The sequence below is a fragment of the Gadus chalcogrammus genome, chromosome 21 (genome assembly GCF_026213295.1).
Source record: "Gadus chalcogrammus isolate NIFS_2021 chromosome 21, NIFS_Gcha_1.0, whole genome shotgun sequence".
NCBI lineage: Eukaryota > Metazoa > Chordata > Actinopteri > Gadiformes > Gadidae > Gadus > Gadus chalcogrammus.
The window spans coordinates 5,796,500-5,821,583 of NC_079432.1; the positions used below are offsets into that span (position 1 = coordinate 5,796,500).

At 42.6% G+C, this 25,084-nt stretch overlaps 2 protein-coding genes across 3 annotated transcripts in view; both read left to right on the forward strand.

Annotated features, from left to right (window-relative positions):
- The first annotated feature begins 1,497 nt into the window (after positions 1-1,497).
- hmgn3 (high mobility group nucleosomal binding domain 3) lies at positions 1,498-9,132 on the forward strand. 2 transcript variants are annotated; one of them, XM_056581742.1, is made up of 6 exons: positions 1,501-1,629; positions 3,445-3,492; positions 3,820-3,849; positions 5,958-6,017; positions 6,433-6,543; positions 8,019-9,131. In XM_056581742.1, the coding sequence occupies exons 1-6, from the start codon at positions 1,615-1,617 to the stop codon at positions 8,058-8,060; spliced, it is 306 nt and encodes a 101-aa protein (XP_056437717.1). In that variant the 5' UTR covers positions 1,501-1,614; the 3' UTR covers positions 8,061-9,131. The 2 variants fall into 2 exon arrangements, with proteins under 2 accessions (XP_056437719.1, XP_056437717.1); XM_056581744.1 differs by lacking the exon at positions 3,820-3,849 and having other exon boundaries at positions 1,498-1,629; positions 8,019-9,132.
- A 3,393-nt stretch (positions 9,133-12,525) lies between these two features.
- The window catches only part of phip (pleckstrin homology domain interacting protein), a 41,287-nt gene continuing 28,728 nt past the window's right edge, over positions 12,526-25,084 (forward strand). Inside the window, exons 1-8 of the mRNA XM_056581896.1 lie at positions 12,526-12,933; positions 13,039-13,097; positions 13,184-13,213; positions 13,364-13,423; positions 16,431-16,581; positions 17,285-17,383; positions 18,441-18,601; positions 24,691-24,912. Coding sequence (XP_056437871.1) covers positions 12,894-12,933; positions 13,039-13,097; positions 13,184-13,213; positions 13,364-13,423; positions 16,431-16,581; positions 17,285-17,383; positions 18,441-18,601; positions 24,691-24,912 — 822 coding nt within the window. The 5' untranslated portion in view covers positions 12,526-12,893. The remainder of the gene's footprint in view (positions 12,934-13,038; positions 13,098-13,183; positions 13,214-13,363; positions 13,424-16,430; positions 16,582-17,284; positions 17,384-18,440; positions 18,602-24,690; positions 24,913-25,084) is intronic.

The window sequence follows — 25,084 nt, forward strand, 5'->3', positions numbered from 1 at the left end:
CAAAAAAGCCTTGTCTTTGCGGGCTCTTTGACTCTCCATTGTGATGTCACAAGGGGGAAACCTTTGTTGAATTGTTGAAATAATGCCTATATTGTGATGTGTGCAGTGATGATTGTCTGTTTTTTAGCATGGATGTGATGCAGGTTAAGATGCCTTTAATGGTGGGCGATTGATTGCCTATACGCTTAAGGTACCTTACCTTTGGTTGTAAGCGTATTTTGGGATGACAGGCCTTGCTATTAACCATTTGTTTATTCCATGAGGTGAAACCGTTTAAGATTTTGACTTAAAAATGGTTCAAGTATGACAAATGACAAAATTACATTTCGACCACCTCCCCACTGTTTCAATTCTATTGGAGTGGAGTTAAAGATGTTTGTCGATAAAAGGGGAACAGAGGAATATCAACAAAACAGACATTTGATAAACTTTGTATTGATTGGCAACTGTCATGATCAATTGGGTTTTCATATTAGCCCTTATTAGAATTATAATATGAACCAGCTCACTCAAATAATAAATAAAAGTAGTGAATGGCACATACACTACTTTTATTGAATATTAGAGTATATATATATATATATATATATATATATATATATATATATATATATATATATAAACAGAGTCATTTGAGCTTATAACAATTTGTCATCAGATATGATAAAACATCATCTAAACTTCACAGGCCCACAAAAAAAAATTCAAATGGGTCCTACTCATGGCCCTGCGTTCACAATGTACAGCAATACCACTAATTAAGACTGATGAAGTTGTCATGCACTATTATTATTTATAGATGATGATATTACATGATATTACATGTTTCATGCAGTCAGCAAACTATGATGCACTTCAAAGATACATACAGTTCTTTAAATCGGATTAAACTAGCAGGTGCTTCGACTTTGCACCATTGTAGATTCCATCTAGACATAGTCGCCTCGGTCTAGATGGAATCCAAATGTTCCTGTTAACCGACAAACGGATGGGTGACCTATTACAGCCCTCATTGACAATCCCTATTTAAAAATGACAACGTGACGGTCAAACGCGTGATTTGCCGGAAAAAAAAGATCCAGAAATGATAATGTTCTCGAGCCCTAGGTTACTGAACGTGACGGTTGCTAATGAAGTTTCCATTAGAGCTATATGTAAAGCAGAGCAGCAGGCTTTTGTGTTTTTAGAGCATTCTTTCTTTTCGATCATGTCCTCCAACACAACACCAGTAGGCTACCCAGATCCAGCGAGAGACCCGTCCGCTCTTCCATCCGCTTGTGTCTCATTCGACCTCCAGCTTAGATTTGCGTACACAAAGCGCGTAACCAATCGCTGAGTCCTCATGAAGCCCTCTCCGAAGTCTCGACCAATCAACGCGACGATGGTATTTACATACAGGGAGCGTGAACCAATCACAAGTCGCTACAGGGTACGCTTGTGACCGCTCCGGCCTATAGCCGGGCGAGTTTCACAGTTTAGGGGAGTGCATATCATTTACATATTATCGAAGGTGCTTAGATATTGATCCTGTATTTCGAGGTAGTTCAAACTGAGCCATTGGATCTCCGGTTTACCTTCTCATTCGTCTGCGAGGAACGTTGTCCACTAACAAAAATGCCTAAAAGAAGGGTAAGTAGCATTTTGGTGTTAATTCTCAAGTAGCACAGTTTAGTTTATTCACTAGGATTTGACCAAATAGCGGTGCGCGATACTGTGACGACGATGAGCAGGTGAGGTGATGCCAAACTTTCGAAATCGACGTTTACAAACGGCAAGGTGCAAACCTCTACCGATGACAAATTCCTTTAACATTGATTTCCCCCCCGCCCCCCACACACCTCATATATCTTATCCTGCCCCATGTGGAGCCTACTGTAAGATTAATGTATACTTTTCAATGGCCGATTTGGTCGTCGTTTTTTCTTTTTTTATATATCTCCTCTTCCCTCTCCACCTCGCGCACGGGAACCGACAAACACGACCGGGTCTCGCCGAATAAGAGCAGCTTGTGAATTGCGCACCGGTAGCAAGCAACCTATGATTATGATAAATGAACAGTGCTTAAGACGTTCCCATGGCAAGAATGTGTAATCCAACACCAAACGCAAACGCCACCTCTTTTCCTATTCCGTCTGTGATGATGATGACAAATGGTAGGCAGCAAACCCCGCCACACACACACACACACACACACATACCAAACACACACACACACATATGCGCGCGCGCACACGCGCGCACACACACACACACACACACACACACACACACACACACACACACACACACACACACACACACACACACACACACACACACACACACACACACACACGAGCCGATGGAGCGAATCCATATCCAAAAAAAGCAAAGAAAGAAGGGATAATAGACAATGCAGCTGTGAAAGGGGGTCCGCGGCGCTAACTAAACAGCCTTTGCGCGCCGTAGTGTAGTGCTTTGTGTCCATATGTATGCTCGGCAACTGGCCTCTCTAGCATCTGAAATTGCTATTGTTTGCAGCCGTGCCTAGAGTCGTGCTTTTGAGGACAGAGAGGGGAGGAGTGGGATTTGGGGCGGAGGTCGTTGCCATGCAAATGATGCGCACGGGAAACGTGCAGGCTAAACTGACTTTTTTTTCAATATTTCTTCTTGTGTGTGGACAATCTTGTTGAGCTCCTAGACATCTTAATGGGTAGCCATCCTACCCATTAAGTATTCTTAAGCAAATCACCTGCTTGCTCCAAGAAGATTTGTGTTAATAACATACTGAGGGACTGACACACACGCACACAAATGTGCGCACACACACACACACACACACACACACACACACACACACACACACACACACACACACACACACACACACACACACACACACACACACACACACACACACACACTCTTAATACTAATCTAAAATAATATAATATTGTGTTGAAGTTATGTTGTACCACTGCTATAGCATATTTAAAAACATATTTACTTACTTCACAAATATACAACATTTTACAAATAGCTTCACTTTTCTTTTTAGTAAAGAAAGGAAAATACAACATATAATGGATGATTTTGTAATAACACAAGACCAGTTTGTAACATGATATTTGTTGGCCAACATTTGCAAAGGCCCAAGGCTTAATTAATGACACACATACTGCAAACAAAAAAGTCAGACAACATTCAGATACACGCAAAGGTATACACACACACACAAGCGTTCACACAGACACACACACAAACACACACACACACACACACACACACACACACACACACACACACACACACACACACACACACACACACACACACACACACACACACACACACACTATTGCCCCTTGCAACATTTTTTAATCCGTCCCATACGTGGCAGTTATATATAGATAAATATATATATTTATATAAATATGTTGATATGATGTTGATGTGTCTCTTCAGTCGGATACTCCTGAGGAGAAGGAGTCCTCCAAAGTCACAAAGCAAGAGGTAAGTGGTTCACACTTTGGAGCGCCAGGGTGTGCGGCTGCTGTGTGTGTTTTTGAAGTGTTTTGATGTGTTTTCTTTTGCAAAAAAGTGTGTTTGTGTGTGAATACGGCGTGTCTCCAATGTGTGTGTGTGTGTGTGTGACAATAAGCACACCCACTGCTAAGTCGAATCGAGTGAGAAGGACACTCCATCTCCAGCTATGAAGCAGAAACACAAGCGCATATATGATCCTGAAAATGGACCCTAAAGGTACATCTGATATCTCTCTCTGCCTGTCTCTCTCTTCTGTCTCTCTCCCTCCTCCTTGCTCATCCCTTGTTGCGGTAGCCGACCAGAAGGTCAGAGAGACTGTCAGTGGTGAGTTGGATTCTCCCGCTCTGTCTTCACCCCTCTCTCTTTCTCTTTCCTCTCATCCGCGTATCTCTCTCCTCCCTGGGACACCCCTTGGACTCAGTCTTTCGGGGGACATTTGAATCCCTTGCTCTCGGGTCAATGTGACGACCCCGGAATTAAAAAAAAAAACGAGTGAATCGGGTCGTTCACGTTCAAAACTTTCCCAGAGGGGTGTGTCCAAGGGCCGTATGCATGTCTTTTCTAGGTTGTCTCTGTCCCTTATATTTGTGTTGGTCTGTCATAGCAGAGCTGCACACTTATTAATGTGTACACTCCCACATCGCCCAATGCCAACATCCTTCACAATTGTGTGTTATCCATGTTTCAGTGCAACGTTTTGGTTTAGAAGTTGAATTGAACATGAATACATGAACGGAGGAGGTTTATGGACATTTTCCTGATAATTCACAAATCAATATTTATTTTAATCATTATCTTGTGTAAACGGTTGTACGACCGTCACAGGAAATCGTTTTTGGTGTGTTATTAATTAGTTGTTGCGCAGCTCTGCTTGATGGGTAATGTCATGTCTTGTACCTCTGCTTCAGTTTTTTTGTCTTTTATCTGTTTGGGTCTTTTGTCTGTTTGGTCTTTTGTCTGTTTATCACTGTCGATCGGTGCATGCTGGAAGAATGTTTGAATGTATACCTGTGTCGAATCTATGCACATGCTGTGAAGATTTTGTTTAGTCCTTTCTTGTCTCACTACTCATGTTGTATTACTGTAAGTAGCACTCGGAAGTGCAAGAAGAAACAATAGTAGTAATGTTACAACTAACAATGGCGGTATATAGAAACAACAAAGAAAATAAAAGGCAGTCAATAAGAAATCATTTGATGCCAATTTTAAGCAAAATAGACAATGCAATTGTAGTCATTGCAGAAATCTCTTAACCACACAATAGTATGACACACACAAACGCACACACACACACACACACACACACACACACACACACACACACACACACACACACACACACACACACACACACATAAATACATACATACATACATACATAAACACACAGAGATAAGGAATTATCACATAATTGATCAATGGCCCATAGCGACAGAACATTGACCTCAGGCCAATAGGGTCAACAGCTTTTTTTGAGAAGCTGTATTTTAAAATCATTATTGAGAGATAATGAGAGCAGATCCACTTAAATGACAAGGCTGGCATAATTATATTCATATTACTTATAACAACATCGATATAACAGGCAATAGCGACAATGTTCACAGTCTCTACCTGCTTCATAGTATTGAACAGTAGGGTTGGACACTAGGTCGTACTTTTGTTGTGTGGAAACACATGAAGTCACATAGTTTTTAATTTGTCAGCGGTCAGCGGAATCAATCTGGTAATTGATTCTGCTGACCAATCAACCACATTATATAGGGAGAAAGACACACATACCTCACAGATATTTAACATGTAGATTAGGGTAAAATACAGGCCAAGTGTTCCCCTGAAGGAGTATTCACTTTGGTAATCATGAACAAAACAAAACAAAAACTACAAAAACTTAACTACATGTGAAAAAACATTTTCATTAACTGATAACAAAAATTTTTTTTCAAAGACTAAAAAAGGTATTGTGTGTTTACAAAATCAACAAAATTGTTTCAAAATTATAAATAAAATGTCTTTAGTTTTTCGCCTTTGTCTATGTATTTCATTCATAATGGTCTTCCTTTAGGCATACTATTATGAATGTATTATTACTATTAATTATTAATAGTATTTTGGATGGATTTTAAATCTACCAATATTTTAGCTGTGTCAGTTTAAGCCAAACCTTTTATTGAGTTGCTCCAAAAATGTGTTTGTGACGTTTACAATCTCGCCCCTAACGAATACCCCATATTACAAAAAATCAATCAAATCAAGAATTTTAAAAAACTAAGCTAAACTAGCTCTGAAACGGCTCTGAATTTTTTTTTAACAGAAGTTGAAAGCAAAGTAGAAAATCAATGAAACATGACAGACAATATTTACCTTAGCATTGACTAGTAGGAAAAAGTTGCGTAATATTATGACGTTAACCAGGCATGCTTCACCTGCAGAAACCTGTTGCACCCAGGCCTGAAGTGAAGCCAAAGAAGGCAGAAAAGGCCATCGTCAAGGTAACTCATATAAACTCTACAAGGTTTTGTGAATCAACATTGAATTTCAAGTTTTGCCTTAAAACTATGAATGTACATTGTAATGGTAGACCCATGTGAAACACAGACATACATGCACACACACACACACACACACACACACACACACACACACACACACACACACACACACACACACACACACACACACACACACACACACACACACACACACACACACACACACACATAAATAGCAGACATCAATTTCAAAGCAACTAACAACACTAAGTAACACTGTTTTTGGACAGGTGAGAAGGCTTTGCACTTTATCTGTTATCACAACAAGTTTCAACCCAGAAATAATTGTTTACACCTGTAATCTACATCACCCCCCCCCCCCTCCCACCCCCACACACACCCTATCTCTGTACAGAAGCCTAACCCTAACCCTGTTGAAGAGAAACCAGTAGGGAAGGCAAAGAAAGCAGTAGCCAAGGGCAAAACCGATGCTGGAGTTGCCCAGAACGGACAGGTCAAGAATGAGGTAGGAGATGGATTTCTTGGATTGAATAGACCTGTGAGTTTAGAGATGAGATGCAAGCTGTGCGTTTTATATGTATATCCTTTTTAATTGAATAAATAGTTTAAATGTTGCAAACGTCTTACACGGCTGGACTCCGCCCATACCCGTTTCTCAGTGACTTCATTCTAACCTTCAGATTAAAATCAGTGTTCCTGTCATCCATTCAATGATCTCTCTCACTCTTCTCTGCTTTCTTTCTCATGTCTTTTCCCACACAATGCATGTGCATGTGCACACACACTCACGCAAACACACACACACACACACACACACACACACACACACACACACACACACACACACACACACACACACACACACACACACACACACACACACACACACACACACACACACACACACACACACAGATCTATGTGTGTCGTCCCAGTGTAAGTGTGACTTTCACCAGAACCAGGGCTTCCTCCATGATGTCAGTGAGGGGTCAGAGCGAGACTGTTCGAGTCCAGGGTATGGTGCGGCGTGTGTGCGCGTGTGTGCTAATCCACTTAATGCGTGTGCGCTTCCACACTAACTCATTAGGGTCTACTGCTGACTTTAACCAAGTACTAATTGAGAAAAGGTTTGTGTGGTGTGCATCTACGGCACTGTTTGCCGTAGAGAGACAAATAATAATGGGTGTTGATTAAGTGAAACATATTTGACATTTAATGTTGTTGACATATAATAGATACCAGTTCCTACCAGATGGGAGGAACAGCTTTTGGACCTATACCTAAAATTCATTAACAACAATGGTTCTTCATGATAATTGTATCCATCTTGCCCTCTCTGTGAGCACTTTGTAACATACAGAGAGCTTTTTAGATCATTGGAAATGGATGTTGAGCAACCATTATTTGAGAAATCATCATTTGTTCCATCTATTGTGTGCTCAGCCTCAATCCACAAGATTTGGGGAAATAAAGGATTTCCAGCTTTGTTTAAACATTTCCTAACCCAAGACCAGGAAGTCTTGTTGGTACTACGGTGTTTACAAGCACACATGACCTCTGCATGCCACAGCATGTCAGGGTCGCCCTGAAGACTTTTGATTTGTTTTGCAAGAAAGGTTTTTTAAACAGTCTAATTGTTTCCACACAGTTTTAGCAACGATCCACCTTGGTGATGTCTTCAGTGACACGTCGAAAGGCCGACTTGAGAGTTCATGACTTTCCTGACTCCGTTTCTCAATTGGAAGACACTTGTTATATTTTGTCGTATTATCTTGCCAAGAAAGTACGCGACTACTTTGCAAAATATGGAGTACCCATCCTTTAAATCAAGTGTTCAACTCCAAATTAGAAAAACATTGTTCAGATTGTTTTCAGGTTTGGCTATGGCTGCGTGTGACGTGACGCCAGTGTGGGCTTATGAGCCGTGTTCCTGTGGCAGATTATCCTCGTGTGGGATCTAAATCATGTTCTGTGTTCCAGGAAACCGAAGAAGCCGAGAGCGTTACTGAAGAGAAGGTGTAAATGAAAGGGAGGGATTGTCCTACCTAGATGATCACTTTGGTTTCTACTCGATGGCAGCAAAACATCTCTTCTTCTTTTTTTTACCGAGGATTTTGTAAGATGATTTTTTTCTAGACTCGTTTTAGTAAAAAATGGAAAACCAGCAATTCCCATTCCCTGTCTACACCTGGTACACACTCCTTCGTTCAGGTTTTTCCGTTTTTTTTTCTTTGCCCCCGGAATCCCAGATTTCTGTCGAGCAGCATTTTTCCGGGAATCTCCACGGAAGAATGCCATTCTTTTGATTGAATCGCTTGCATGAGACTTTGGGTATACCCAAAGGGAAATTCCTCTGTATGTCTACCTACCTTGAATAAAACCATTCTCTCCTTTTGTACCAAGAGGAGAGGTATACAACCGTGCATGCTCCAGCATCCCAATCTTTCTATAGACGGCAACTGACATTGTTGGCTATGCTAGCTAGCGAGGTGGAACACTTACTCTTTTGCAAAATAATTATAATTGGGAATATAATATTTAAAGAATCGTTGCAGCATTTGCATTGGTCAGTCATAATTATAGTCTAATATTTATACACATACTTCTGTTTTACAGAGGAATTTTCTTAAGGGACTTTTTGAACGACACCGTAGTGTCTTCTAAATTAATGTGTTTGTTTTTTTAGTTAACTCAAAATGTGTTTCACACTGGTATAAAAAAAACGGTTTTGAGATGAAACAATGAGATGAGATGAAACAAAATAAACCTTTACACCTGCACCATTTGAAACTTTTGGAATAACTACAAGTGTAATTCTAACAATAATAGTAATAATGTATGCTTTTTGGGCAATTATTTTGAAAATGTGGATTCCTGTCCTCATCATGTGTGTTCCTAATTTGTTCTTTATTTTTATTTTGAGAAAAGATCCATTTGTCATAGAGAAGAGTGATAAAGCAATAATGAGTGGTGCTTCTGTTTAGGAAGTCAGATTTGCCAATGGACCTTATGGTCTCTTAAGTTTTCATCCTGTTGAAAAGAATATTTTGAAATAAAATATAAAGTTGATGTCAATGTGCATTTCTTATTCTGTATATGGATGCATTATGCTTGTGGATGTTTATTTATCGATTGATCTATTGAAAAAAATTCTAAAATCTAAATCTAGGAGAAAATGGCTGGTTTTCTTATTCATATTTCGTAAAGTGAGATTATCGATTTGCTTTCGATGCCATAACGGAAGGCTGTGTGACAGTGTGAGCAGAATGTATGTACAGTAAGAGCATGTCGTGGTGTTGGAGGTTCATTGAAAAGTTTTCATGTTTTTTGTGACTTTTCAAGCTCACACAAAGCAATGCTCTTTTTCAGTGTGTGCGTGTGTGTGTGTGTGTGTGTGTGTGTGTGTGTGTGTGTGTGTGTGTGTGTGTGTGTATGGAGGCCTTTGGGAGAGAGGTGCAGTGTTAAATAGAATTGCTGTGTCAGGAAATGAAAGGTCAGCAACTGCCAGTAAGGGGGGTCTACGCTGTCACTCAAATGTATTGGCCAATGAGGGAGGGGCAATTAATTTTTTTAGGAGGTTTTGAGTTGTTAAGGGGGTACCAGTCAATTTATCTTTGCATGTTGATTAAGGTTTTGAAAGACTACAAGGAAGGAATAGAGTGGAAATACATGGCGCTTTTAAATGTTTTTGTCTAATGAAAATATGAACAGCGCTGAGCAAGTGAATTTTATGTTAATTATATTAATAACCAAAGTCAATGTAAATATATAATGGGGCCAATGGTACCTGGAAAGACACATTTTAAAATTAAAACATTGTCAATAGTGTAAAAACCTTAGATACTATTTAATTTGAAAACACTTTTGAGGAAGAAAAGGACTCTTAGATTGTTGTTTAATTGTCAAAAAGGTCTGTTTGGCCACAATCCCCTACTTGATCGAATGTCAAGTATGAAATTGTGCATACACGTTAATCACACCATTAACTTATGAACGATAACTCAAACATTATTCAGGCTTCTATACAATTACTACTATTACTGTATTTAAGTCTAGTCAATAATGTTGTTCCCGCCTGGCTAGCAGCAGGGACTCGTGAGGGCTCATTATTCATAGGGCCCTTGGAGGGGCCGCCCATAAGGTATAACTACATTAAGGTTACTAATGCTATCGCCGCATGAGCTACTCGTACTGCCCACATTCAGCCACTAGCCTTTGCTGTACACACCAACGTGTACGTCCGGCGCGTACATTGCTCTATGTTGCTAAAAGAGATTCCTTTCTGGTGTTTTAGCGACGCAGCAGCCTCCTCCCATCAACCAACCAACCTTTTACACGCATAAACGTGATCCCCATCAATGTATATTGAAACGTGGCTGACAGGCAGACCGTGATCGGATGGTCTCCATTACCACCACCTCTCTCTGGTCGCCCGTTTCACCTTTCACCTTTGGGCCCTGTGTTGGGAAAGTAGACAAGGTTGCCTCCTTGTGGTAATGAACGACAGCAACAGTGTGGCGACAGGAGGGTTCGTTGGAGCGGTGGAAACATCAAATAGTGCTGGTGTTTGGATGTTCAGCCTAGCTCTATGGCCATGTAATTCAATAAATGCATTGATATGTATTTATTATGCTTACATATGAATAGGGAATACAATCAGTAATTCATAGCAGTGTAGTTCCACGGGTATAGCCATTTGAACAACTTATTACACATTGCATTCATTCAAACTCATGTTGAAAGGCGTCCTTCTGGATTCATTTATCTTTCAAAGACAGTATATAATATATTAGGAATGCCAGGATAACAAACAAGCAAACCCTATAGGATCCACCATAATAGTTGGCTTATTGAGCAATATCTGTGAATACACATCTGTCCAATCCTGTTGGGACATGGGGTTTGTACAAATGTTTGGTTGTTTTTGTTATTTTTAATGATCAATCAAATGCATCCTTTCATGAACACAAAAGCCAAGGGATTATTTGGAAGAGCAGGTCTGACTGCAGCTGGTTGACCTACATCCTAAGGTAAACTGATGAAGATGCATGATGCACTACTGCACTACTGATGCAATACTGTTTTGTCTTGGGTTGTATACAGGTATCAATGCCCACTTATGGTGTGAATAGTTTACACAAAATTCGATTTTATCTTCTTTACAGTGTAGGCCTATTCCCTGCTGTGTTATTCTTGCAGTGTTCAACTCCAAAATTAATCCTGAATTGACAGCATACTGCGTTTAGAGACAAAATGTTTAATCAAGGACAGGCGATTTAAGCTACATCACTGCCTGCTTTCATTCATGAGGGTCAAACATTATTACATGGGACCATGTTGACATATTTAGATTTTTATATTCACACACATAATGTTGTAATCTGAGTTTAAGGATGAAACATGGTCTTAGTTTAAGATACTCTAGTCTGGGAGTGGTGACTTTGGTTGGTAGGCCTAAAGTTGTTTATCGTTATTCTAATGTACACAGTTTAGCATCAATAATTAAAATTATAACTGCGACCAAAGTGTTTGGTTCAGCCAGGGCCTGGGAAGTTTCTGCGATTTTGATTCACCTTTTGACCTTTGGCGCCTGCCTTTGTTCCAAGTCAGGTAAAATCTACCTAAAAATAAAATCTAACACCATCTCAAAGGTTCCCTCAACAAAGCAGTTAGTTTGCAAATGAGGAAGGCCCACAGTGTGGAGATAATGAGAGGAGATAATTACATTTGCTCACAACGTTTTTGTTACAATGAAGAGATTGAAAGGGACGAAAGTAAAACAGAGTATACAAAATCTTGGAATTAAATATGACAAGACATTTTAAGGTAACGGGTAAACAAATAGGCAGTTCATCTTTATTATGTCTGAACCATTTGCAGCCGGAATGTACAAGTTCCAAAAGCTTACATATAATTCAGGATCTATTTAATTCTTATGCTTTTAAATTGGGTCACTGAAATAGTATCTTGATGTCTCAAAATACCACTCAATCTGAATCCCTGTAACTCACGCGGTTTTTATTCATTAAACTGCATTCCCCATCTCCAACCCTTCCCCCATTTTACTGCTAGGCAGTATTTGGAGGAGAAATGGACGACCCACCAAACGAGTGGGTGTGTTGGACATCTTGCTACATGCCGACGACAGAATAATAACCGAGGGAAAGGAAAATAAAGAACGCATGCACACAAATACAGGATTTGCGATCAAACGCTTTGCTTGCAATGCTTCTTAAGCAGAGCAGCCACGTTCCGAGAGGTTACATCGAGTGTGTTAAATGTAAATAAGTTGCCCGATTGCACCCGTTTGTTATTGTTTATCGTATAAATACAAGCAAAGCAAACAATCGTCATCGTTATAATGGACACTTCGCTACAATCAAGAAATATGCCACATTTTCTCTACCCTTGAAGGTTGCCATTTCTACCTCCCCTCTTGTGTTTGTGTGTGTGTGTGCGTAAAGCACACCACTTCGTATTCCTGCGCAGATGGCTTGCGCTGTTTCGTTGAGGGGGAGGGGAGTGGGGTAAAATAGAAACGACATTACTTGATAGCAGGCTTGAGCGTGTCGATAATTTACCCCAAGAAAGACCACATTCTCCCATAGCTCGACGATTCGGCCCGTATGGATGGGCTACATTATGTCTCCGTAGAGCAATAGAGTCCGTACTATTTGTCATCGGGGCGGAAGAATACACGCGTAGCCGGAACTGCTTCTGAGCGCTTGGCCGTGAGTGGAGCTGAATGGAGGAAGCCTCTTCCTGGTGGATAAACAGTGACAGCTACAGGGCAGCCACCTAGACCCACTACATTGGCTGGCGCAGCTCTGCCAGCTCCCCCGAAACAACAGCAAAATGGATTCAGATAGTAAATACATCGCGCAATTGACTTCTGGTGAGTAGGGAGAAGGTGAAATGGGCCATCGGGATGGTTTAATGTCCCCTCATATGCTCGGTCTCCTCCTCTAACGCAGCTTCTGTCCTCTCCCCCCCAAACCAGAACTGTACTTCCTAATAGCCCGATTTCTAGAAGCTGGACCGTGTCAAAACGCAGCCGAGGTTTGTGTTTATGTGTTTTGGTATAATTTAGAACGTATCCGAAATTGTACTGGTCACCTCATTTGGTATTATTTCCCTTTTTTCAGACCCTGATAAGGGAGGTGGAGGAGAAGGAGGTAAGCAGTCAGCACTACGAGGGAGATGAGTCTCTCCGCACCGTCCTTTATAACGTGATTTGTATTCAGATATACCATTTAATGTTTTTAAACACTACTTGACACAGTCATGCACTGAACCACACGGTCGTGCCTATTTTCCCACCCCAGCTGCTCCCCAAAAGGCTGGACTGGACAGGACAGGAACACCCTGGGACATACGAAAATTTGGTAAGCGAGTCTCTATAACAGAGAAAAAGTTTGTAGAGAGCAAAATAAAAATTGAATTTCCCGCATTTTTAAATCAGGTGAAACACACTCAAAAGCAACCTTGTAGTGGTGGCAGGGCTGGCGCCCAGATCGGGTGCCATTGACCACCGACGACACGGCACCCTGACTCTCGTGGTCCCCCCTTCTCTGGGAGTTTGGGGACATGCATGGTCCAAAAGACTTTAATAGTTGTTGGAAAATGTGTGTGTGTGAAATGTTGGTAGGCCTACGTCATGAGTGTTGTGGTGTAGGAGCGCGACGATCCGGAGGAGGGACACCATGCGCCACAGCTCGGGCGAGGAGGCGCTCTTGTCCTGCAATAGCTGGGATGTGTGAACGAGGGTAGAAAACACACGAGGGGGGAATTAAACACGAGTTTAGTTGGGTTTTTTAAACTGTACGTCAATAAAAGGATGGTGCAGGAGGATGCAAGTGGGTTTAGGATCGCGGTTGTAGCTCTTGGAGCTTGCGTGTGAATGGAGGCAAGAGTGAGAGTGTGTGTGTGTGTTCACGTTACGGCAAGAGAAGTGAAATCGCTTTATGTGGACATGCGAGGTTAGATAGGAGTTATACCTTGTACTTGTTTTATTAATTTGCGGGATAATTGTCCTATCAGCAAATAGTGTTCGTGCCAGGATTGTTTTTTCGCATGTGGGCGTGTAAGGAATTAATCGTGGTAGGGTTAAATATGTACGCAATGGTTATCGACTCGAATAGTGTGCATGGTGTTTTCTTGTGTTTTTGAAAGTTTATATTTTGGCTATTTAACGAAATGAAAGTGACCTATGCCCTATTTAATAAATTAAAAAATCCTATGTTTTTCGGGTCTCCTTTGACATCGCCGTACACAGATCCCTTATCCCGTCCTATCATGAACTGGGGAGTGATGTTGTGGATGTTAATCTATAGGTTAAGAGATGATTCAGAATGTGTGGCTGTGTGTTTTAATCTTCCTGCTCCCCCCCCCCCCCCACACACTCTCTCGGCCCCCCTCCGGAGCGAGGCTCGTGATGACGCGCCGTGCTGTGGCTGTCCGTGGTGGATACTGCCTCTCTCTCTCGGTCGCTTGTCTATTAAAATGCGACGTGATCTTAATTATGAGACAAAAGGAGTGGTTGTGTTTGGAAGCGTTTGACGGCGTGCTGTTGTGGCGTTTGTCAGCGGTGGATGGTGTCGTGTTAAATGAAGGGGAGGCGATGTTTTTTTGGGTGGACTGTTATTGGAGCAACGAACGGTGTCATCACACCCAACGTAAAATAGATAGAGCAATTAACACGGTTAACAATATTGGATTATTATGATAATTAATGTTAATTAATTCGATGTTATATATTTTTTTATCTTGTTTATTTTTTAAGATACCCAAGGAACTCGGTGTAATTTAGTTGGCTATTGCTGCAATATTTTTAGAGCAACATATATTTAAACGAGACAATAAGACTATAGGTTCATGGTCGTTTTAATGATTTAATCATGGGTGCATTTTCACATGAAAACGTTAATTGGGTAGCCTAGACATAACCACCAATCTATTTTCGTTAATGGCATGACATTCAATTACACCCCACGTAGTTCCTTATTAGCTCGTTATTATGTTAGTATTATTTCTATGAGCAATGCATGAGGACAACATGGCTAAATCAAATACAATTGAAATAGCTATGAGGAGGTGGAGGAGCAGGGAGTTGCAGGAGTGGGTCAGTGTCTGGGGATTGAAATGTTTCAGCAATGTTGGCTTTTTGATCGTTTCCACATTTCCTTGGTGCATGTGTTTCGGACTGCTGGAGCCTCGTGCGCCGGAGCAAGTGGGTGTGTGCCTTTTAAGCAGTGCACGCTCGTATGCAAGCATGGCTTTAACAAATGCATTTTCCTCAGCCAGGCGAGCCCGCTAGGAGGCAATTAAGGGGTCACTAATTGTGCGTGTGTAGTCGTGTAGTGTGTGAATCTAGCAGTGGGGATTTCTAGGTGTGTCAATTTTATATGAGCAAATGAGGGGGAAGGGGTATGTTAAACATTACAGTACCCATGTTGCAAATGAGACAATAGAATCGTGACATTATTACAAACAATCATTCCTCGACATCTGTTTTATGTGGATTGACTTTCATGATTTAGATATTTGGCCGTTCTTATTTTTCCAATAGTGGATTGTATTGTAATGCGTTTATCTCTATCCTTCAAGCACTTCATGTATGCATATCCTTTTTCTAAAATAGAAAATCACACGAAAGCATAAACAATGACAGTTTAAATAGATATGCTTATAAGGCCAACAATAATACAATGTGTGCATGATTCAAAACGTTGGACCTAAAGGTCCTCGTTTTTTAAAGGAGCACAGGGAAGAAGGAATAGATATTTGAGAGGGTAGTTTTATGATTCTGTAATAACAAACCACTAATGTACACAATTTCTGAAATGCAGCAGTGTGTCTGGCTCCTGCTGAGATGTTAAGATGTTGCTTAACAAACACTATTATCAGAAGTATACATGCTCTATATAAACAATAATTATCATCCCCTTCAGCTTGGCTATAAAAACAAACTCTTAAGAGAAAAATTGACTATCATTGCAACCAATTCACCTCTATACATTTCACACATTTTACCGTAAAAAAAAGATAGAAATTGTTAGAGAAAATTCTTATTCTTTTTAATGGGATAATTTTTTCAGAAAAGCTCAGAGCGACATGGGTATGCATTGCACGGCGTGGATCTCTGAGAGAGCGTTTTTTTTAATCAATAACTTTTAATGGGGAGTGGGACCGTGGCCGGCGTCAGAGCGCAACATCTCTGGAGCGGGCTGGGATGAGGCGGTGCGTTCCAAGGGCACACGCACCGCATCCTAAGCACTCCTGCAGAGCCTGCTGCTCTGAGTGTAACCACTGTGTGTGTGTGTGTGTGTGTGGGTGTGTGTGTGGGTGTGTTTCTGTTTGTGTTGATGCATGTGTGTGTGTGTGTGTACACAGGTGAAGATACACAGGCATGTGGGCCCGGACCACCTGCTCCAGGTGTGCTCCAGGGTGTGTCCCCTGCTGGAGGGCGAGGTGCCCGCCAGCGTGCCCGGCCTCCACAGCCTGCTGGGGGCCGGGAGGCAGAACCTCCTCCGCACCAGCAAGAGTGAGCGCCGCCATGCTGTTATATTTATCTACAGTACATTCAGAAGGATTCACGCATGCATGAGCAAATACACACACACACACACACACACACACACACACACACACACACACACACACACACACACACACACACACACACACACACACACACACACACACACACACACACACACACACACACACACACAGAGAGATACCTACAGTCACAGCTATAAACTCACAGGAAGACAAATGTACCCAGTGGCACAAAACACGCACGCAAACACAAAGGTTCAGAAAATTGCATGCGCACGCACACACACACACATACATTTGGACACATCCCTGTCTATATGGTTAATAATGAAACACACAACCACACACTCATCCACAAGTGCACATGAACGTAAGCTGACTCGTTCCAAATATATTCCTCCATACACACTTGAACACGGGCAGAAAATGAACAGTGAAATTCCCCCTCTGGCGTTTGGCTTGCTACAGTACACACACACACACACACATACACATACACATACACATACACATACACACACACACACACACACACACACACACAGCGCAGATAATGCGAGTGCTTACCCTTGCATTCACTGCACAGACCATTCATCCAAGTGATGCCAAGTTCCACACGGCATCCATTTGTGGGTTTATGTTAAATTGTGTGCGTGTGTGTGGGGGGGTTTGTGCTTCCCCTGCAGGCTGCAAGCATGTGGTGTGGAAGGGATCGGCGCTGGCGGCGCTACACTGTGGACGCCCCCCAGAGCCGCCCGTCATCTACGGGAGCCCTCCTAACATTGGTAATAACACACGCCCTCGTGTTATAATCACGGATATCAAAGCCCTTACTTCCGGGCGCTTATTAGAGTGTCTTATGTTAGAATTTGCCGTGTCCATTATTACTGAGTGAAGCAGTGTGCACTGAAAATATATTTTTCAGTCCACGTTGCCTGCCTGTGTATGAGACGGTGTCGAGGGTGTCGTTTAGGACCAATAATTGATTCTCGCGGGACCGAATTGATCTCGCGTATCAATCACAGATGTGTGATCGTCGCCCTTCTCAGTGGCAGAGAAAATGCAGGAGGGAGGGAGCGTTTTTGGGGTCGTCAGGTCGTGCTCTCTTTGGCTGGCCCTCTGTACGAATCAAGTCGTATCTACAGCTGCTGTGAGGGTCAATGAGGGATGAAAAATAGCTGTGTACACTAGAGACGAGGTGTAGCAAAGGTAGGGCATGCGAACGCATGTCTTTGGAGGAAGCGCCAATGGTTCATGTCAGCCTCCATCTCTAAGGCACTGGGTGCGATGCCCTATCTCTGCAACGTGTCTGTAGTCACCCTTATGTAAGAGGCCTTGCCGTTGGCTGCTTCCTAATGGCATGTACATACGTTCCCTGTAAGTAACCGTTAGGCATAGTAAACAGGAATGTCGGTGTTACCGCAGGGACACAGCGTGAACAGGGGGTAATGTTGTAGTATCCCGCTGGTTCGTGCTGTGGCAAGCCAGGCTGTTAATCCGGGATTTGGATACTTTTTCTATTTGTTTGATAGATTAGCCACAGCAGGTTTGAAGTTTGCACAAGTCATCATGAAGTCAGCCACATCTAGCACGTGAAGCCCGTAGATCGCCTGGCAAAAGAACGACCGGCGTTCTACCCTGGCTGGGTGATTCCTCTTTGTGTTCATGCCTGTTATGTTTATGCCTCCGCCTCTCTGCTTATGTAGGACAACAGTACTATAGACAGTGCTAGGGGCATTGCTGCGTCTCAGTACTTAAGAATGGGATAGAAAAGTACTCGCGTGTATTTTTCTCACCGGTATGCATACGTTTTTATCTTTTTTATTTTTTTCCGACGACCAGTGGAGACGGGTCATGGGCGTCGGCTGAACGGCTCGTACCGCTTGCGGCAGCTGCTGCCCACGGCGGTCTACCAGCACATGAAGATGCACAAGAGGATCCTGGGACACCTCTCCTCCGTCTACTGCGTCACGTTCGACCGCACCGGCCGCCGCATCTTCACGGTAAAGGCTGGGGAGGACTTGTCTGATTTCCCGAAACTGTGTGTGTGTGTGTGTGTGTGTGTGTGTGTGTGTGTGTGTGTGTGTGTGTGTGTGTGTGTGTGGGCGGCGCGTGTGGGGCAGGGGGGTTTGCGTGCAGAGGTGAAGGTCGTAGCGTAGGTGGAGGAGGCGATTGGGTGAGAGTGGAGGAGAACTGGGAGCTCTGGGTCGGCCCGATCACAGAGGCGTATTGGTCTTCCCTCATTCTGCTAGGTGGACTGGGGATATCGGTGATTATGTGTGTGTGATGCTTGATGTGTGTGTGTGTGTATGCTGATTGCGGGAAGTGTACTGCTTCTGATGCTATGGGTATTGTGTTCAGAAAATGTGTTGCTACGTGTTTGTGTTACAGAGAACACGTGCTTCAGTTTAATTCACTAGCTTGTGTTGTTTAGTGCGTTTGTCAGGGCTGTTGAGTTTTCATTCAGCGTGAATTAAACTCAATGTTCGTGCATGATTTTTATCCTCCAAAGGTTTATAAACTCCTTATGGGTAATTGAATGAGTCCCTTAATACAGTATGCCTTATGCATTTTGGACTCTTTTAATTAATGCATTTGTGTGTATCGCTTATTGTGGACAAATGTCTTGATTTGTAAAGATTCATATTTTGAATCTGAAAACCAGCTGTCCAGACACCAGAGATACCAACAGCCTCACAAGCTAGGAGGTAGTTCAACCAGCGCCTTAGAGCTGTCTGTGTGTTTTGATTTTATCAGGGCTTATTCATCCAGATAGAAGTGTTGCCCTCAGACTGCCTCAGCCTGTGTCGGGCCTTCATGTTGTGTTGGCAGCTGTTGATGTTTACCAAATGTTTAATGCCGATGCTATTACTATTCAAGGTTTTGTATACAACGTGATAATCCCAGTCACTCGAGACAGCCCCTACATCAGGACTTTTTGTCTGATGCTACTCAATGCTGTGCTGGGAATGTTGGAGGTCACAGCGCAAGCTCTAGCATCTCATTACTTTCCGATAAACATTTTTTAACGAGGCACATTTGATTGGGTAACAAACATCATTTTGTTCGTGATTATTGGTCACAGATAATCAACACAACACGTTATGGTACAGTAATGCAAGAATGAACTACATAGATAGACCCCACAGGATAATCTATGATTTAAATTACGTGTACAGTAGTAGTAGTAGTAGAAGTACTGTTATGGATGGGATGGCTGTGATTTACAGAAGCATATGCACTAGTCGATGAATGAAGTTAGGAGATTTAATTTAAACATTTCAATGCTCATACCATGTGGTTGTGCCATCTAATAGCCACATTAACCTCTGCTGGTTTCCCTTCTATGGTTCTATGTAGTAGTCGCGTCTATCTAGTAGCTAAGGTCTAAAAAAAAAAAAAGTTTGGTTCCTGTTGGTTGTCAGTTGAGGTCATGGGTAGGTAGGGAATTTATTTTATTTTTTTATTTTATTTTTTCCAGCGGCAGCGAATGATAGGTAGGTTGTTTTCATTTAAAAACGAGAAAATTCGCTCATCCTTGTACAGAATGAAGAGGTGCTGTACCAAAACGTAATTATAGTTTGCATCAAAAAAATAAATAATAATATATATAAATATATAATAATTTGGGTCGCACATAAATTGACAGGTTCGGTCGGAAACCGGAATCAAACAATTTTTTTTTTTAGGCCTAAGTCAATGTAGTAACAAAGTCTATGTAGCCAGTCAGTTTAGTATTGAGTCATTTCCGACGTTATTTCAGAACTACTTGCAGTGAATTCAGAGGAATAGCCACCTCTAGCAGGGGAAATTCCTCCTACGGGTGACAAAATGAGATCTAAAGAGTCAAGACAGTTTCAGAAAAAAGTTTTTAGAAGAAAAAGACATATTAGGCTCAATAGGAACAGGTTGGAGTGGCGTTGTCAGCAGCTCTCAAAACCCTTTCATACTCGCTTGAACAAGTGTTCAGCCAATAGAAAACAACCACTCCGGAAAAGCATTTTTACCCGGAAGTAGCTTATTTCGCAGAAGATTTCCCCCATTTAAGAACTTTACACATTTGAGTCAAAATAGTCATAGAAACGTTCACAAAAATGACATGAGACCAAAACAGAAGCGTTTTCAACTGAAAAGGGGATTTGGCTGTTTCCTTCCATTTGAAGATACTGGGTATGGGGTTAGGGCATCTGCCTCAAAGATGACTCAGACTTATGTGGTTGCACGATCGAACCCTGAACCTTTGGCGGCTGCACTACCCTGACCGCCGTTTGAGTACGTTGTGCTGTTAGATGTACGCACACAGCTCCTTCTTTATTAATGAGGAGCGGTTGTTCTTTAAGACCTTATCTGGCTGGTTGTCAATGTAAACAGTGGAACAGTGGAAACAAAATGCTAAGTGTCAACAAAGAAGTTCTTCTGGTTTAAGCAGAAGAGCCCTCCACTTGGTTGGGTGCTAAATTCTCCTAAACACCAAGTTGTGATGCTGGCGTTCCCTGTACGGCCCACCACTAAGCTGCCCCCAGTAATAATGGTGGCTTAATATTTTTGCATCATATGCTCGTTTCGGTTCCTTCAGTCCAACAGAGCCGGCCGCTGTTCACCATTTTCAGCTCGCGCTTCTTAAAACCTCTAAAGTAGGGCTGTCTGTTGTGGAGGGGGGGTGAGGAGTGGGGGCTTTATATCCACCTGATCTCTCGTCTGCCTGTGCTTTCTATCTCTCGTTTTCTGTCTCTACGTCGCGCAGCACTATCTCTATTTTGGATGACATACTTTTTTTTTTTTTTCACTCTTCCTCCTTCTCTCTTCCCTCCCTGTGAGTCTCTGTCGCTGTATCTCTCTCTCTCTCTCTCTCTCTCTCTCTCTCTCTCTCTCTCTCTCTCTCTCTCTCTCTCTCTCTCTCTCTCTCTCTCTCTCTCTCTCTCTCTCTCCTCTCTCTCTCTCTCTCTCTCTCTCTCTCTCTCTCTCTCTCTCTCTCTCTCTCATCTCTCTCTCTCTCTCTCTCTCTCTCTCTCTCTCTCTCTCTCTCTCTTCTCTCTCTCTCTCTCTCTCTCTCTCTCTCTCTCCTTCTCCTTCTCTGTCTATCTCTCTCTCTTTCTCTCTCTCTCTCCTTCTCCTTCTCTGTCTATCTCTCTGTCTCTCTCTCTCTCCTTCTCCTTCTCTGTCTATCTCTCTGTCTATCTCTCTGTCTCTGTCTCCTTCTCTCTCGCTCTTTCTCTGTCTCTGTCTGTCTCTGTCTCTGTCTATCTCTCTGTCTGTGTCTGTGTCTCTGTCTCTGTCTCTGTCTTTCCTTCTCCCTCTGCCCCCCACCACACGCACCTCAATCTCTCCCTCTATCTTTCTCTCCCCGTCTGTCTCTGTCTCCTTTATGCTATTATTTCTTTTTCATCATAACTGGAGAAACTGTTTCCTCTGAGACGCTGGCTGAGCGCCAGAATTAAAATTCATCCTGCTCCGACTTGCTTTCTCGCCATCTCCTCCTCCTTCTGCTCCTCCTCTTCCCCCACCTCCCAGCGGTACCATCCACCTCCCCCCCCCCCCCCCCCCCCCTCCTTTCATGACTTATATTTATATATTTCATTTTATTTTTGGTTCATTGCATTAGGATTCTTTGTTGGGCTTCGCTGCAGTGTTTTCGTCTGGGCTGAGTGACTAAACTGGGAAGAGAAGCGTGTTTATGCTGATGACGGCAGCTCATCATTGTACAGGGAACTGGTTCTCTAAGAGGCGTCGCTGGAGTCATCTTGGATCTGATGCATTGTTCTTTCTCCAGATCCTATTCCAGTTTATGTCTGATATTGATTACTTGATCTGTTAGAAGTGTTCAGTAGCTGTTGCCCAGTGATTATGGGAGATTGGGTTGGGAACATAAATTGATGGATACATTTGATGGCCAAACTGAGTTATTGATATTTCATGATAAGGCATCCTTCTTTTTGGATGTCAGGGCTGCTGTGTGATGGATGTATTTGAGTTAACAACCTGAATAGTTTTCCTAATATAAAATTATCATAACAAAGTTTCTGTCTCTACATTGAAACGTAAAACTTTAAATGTTTGCTGCTACTATTACTGTTTTGACTGAGACTACAAACCTTCCAGCTAGGAGTCGATCTCTAGCCACTATACTAGCCAGTGCCCTTCTACCTTTCTGGGTAAGGGTTAATTAATTCCCCTCAGACAATAAACAGGTTGGGTTCTGTTGTAATGCGCGGTAAACCACCAGCCATCCAGTGGATGTTACCCTGGCTAGCTCAAACCTAATAACTTCTACTTGTGGTGCACTTACTTAGCGTTTTCCTTAATACACACAAAAACAATATTAGTGCTTTTATCTTCACGTTTTTAGCAATACACTTCCCTCACCTATCCAAACATAAAGAACAATAAAATGTGTAACATGATTTATAAAATAGCCATGCAGCAGTAGGAATGATAAACAGTTTGTTTGGAATGGCGTGATACCTGTAATTTTCAGATTATATTTTCTCTTACAACTGGTAACAAAGTGTGTCACTTATATATACCTCTCCTATGCATGGCGATAGTATTTTGTAAGTGATTTTGGGGTAATTATGCAGATCGGTTTGTGTACTCCAGTGTGAATGGCTGCCAATGTCAAACAAGGACACCACTAAATCCTTAAAGTCCTTAATTCCAACAGTCCTCTCTAACAGTCTTGTAAGATTGGTGAACGGGAAAAACACTTCTGCACATTTACTTTTGTCAGCAATTCTGTGTGGAAAATAATAGATTTGTAGAAAAGATATCCGAACAACAATAAGAAGAATTTGTGCCTGGTTTAGGTTTTTATCCCCGCTGCAAACCTCAAATAACGGACATGACCTTATAAGGACCTGTGTTCTGGTGACTCAGGCTGACCGACTTTGACTCCTTCATTCTAATCCTCTTTTCCATTTTCCCACGAGTCCTGCTTTTAAATCTCAAATTTGCACACAGTTGTTTTGGGTACAGTAAACTGGAAGAAAGTGTGGATGTGTTTTAAAACATCTTTGCTAAAGCTTTCACAGTATTTAAAAAATCTACAGCCGCCGTGTACACAAGAAAGAATCTTCATTGTCAAACTACTATTGCCGTGAAGTCTGTAAATTCCTCTTGAAACGTCGTGTTTTCTCTGAGTTTCTTTAGTGTTTACATCTTGTCTTGTCTCTCAAGAATTACATTTTTGCAGTTGCATTGGCCAAAAGCAATTTGGCGCTTCAGATTCCAACACGTCATCGGTGTCAAACCCATTCAGAAAGAGAGCGTAATTCAGTCTCAAATCTTTACTTTTGTCCTCGTACGCGAACCCTGCCCTGGGTCATGTCCATCCTGAATAACATGATCTACGGATATGGATCATAATGTTATCCTCCTCCTCCTCCTCCTCCTCCTCCTCCTCCTCCTCCTCCTCCTCCTCCTCCTCCTCCTCCTCCTCCTCCTCTTCCTCCACCTTCCTTCTTTCAAGGACCACAATGGAAATGAGCCTTCGGGCTTTATTGTGTCATCCCTGACTAATTATGTATTGTAACGTATGACACAGAGTGCTGTTCATATTGTAGCGGGCCTGTGGATGTGGGGTTTCCACGCCACCAAGTTGAATAGACGATACTGACACAACTCACCAAGCAGGTTCAACTTAGGATGGTTTATTCACCTCGTAAACACAACCAGGGTGGGAAAAGGGTCATCCAACTCCTTTTATAATCCAGTCCTTTGTATCTTGCTAGCCCTAGCTCCGGCTTGTGGTAGCCTGCTCTCCCTTTTAGCTGCAAGCACTCCATCTTAACGGCCCTCAGGCCTGCCTCGTTAACTGGAGGAAGTCCATGTATGGCCTGGGGGATGGAGCCAGCAGGTTGCCAGACCTACCACTCCCCTCACTCCTCCCTGGCGTCTCCCTCACAATATTTTATATCAAAATGGTCAAATAAAATATATGAATGACTCACTCACTCACTCACTCACTCACTCACTCACTCACTCACTCACTCACTCACTCACTCACTCACTCACTCACTCACTCACTCACTCACTCACTCACTCACTCACTCACTCACTCACTCACTCACTCACCCACTCACTGCCTCTTCCCCAGGGCTCTGACGACTGCCTGGTGAAGATCTGGGGGACGGACGACGGCCGGCTGCTGGCCACGCTGCGGGGCCACGCGGCTGAGATCTCGGACATGGCGGTCAGCTACGAGAACACCATGCTGGCCGCCGGCTCCTGCGACAAGACCATCCGGGTGTGGTGCCTGCAGACCTGTGCCCCGCTGGCCGTGCTGGAGGGTCACGCCGCCTCCATCACCTCCCTGCAGGTGGGTGGGGCTGTGTGTGTTAGCCATTTAGATAGGGATTTATGTGTGTGTGTGTGTGTGTGCGTGTGTGTGTTTATTAACCATTTAAACAGGGATGTAGTATGTGTGTGTGTGTGTGTGTGTGTGTGTGTGTGTTGTGTAGCCATTTAGATAGGGATTTATGTGTGAGTTT

What these genes read in the sequence shown, in the direction of transcription:
- hmgn3 (XM_056581742.1), top strand. An exon ending in CAGAAAAGGCCATCGTCAAG is followed by an intron (nt 6,018 to 6,432) that starts GTAACTCATATA and finishes ATCTCTGTACAG; the next exon opens with AAGCCTAACCCTAACCCTGT. An exon ending in ACGGACAGGTCAAGAATGAG is followed by an intron (nt 6,544 to 8,018) that starts GTAGGAGATGGA and finishes TCTGTGTTCCAG; the next exon opens with GAAACCGAAGAAGCCGAGAG.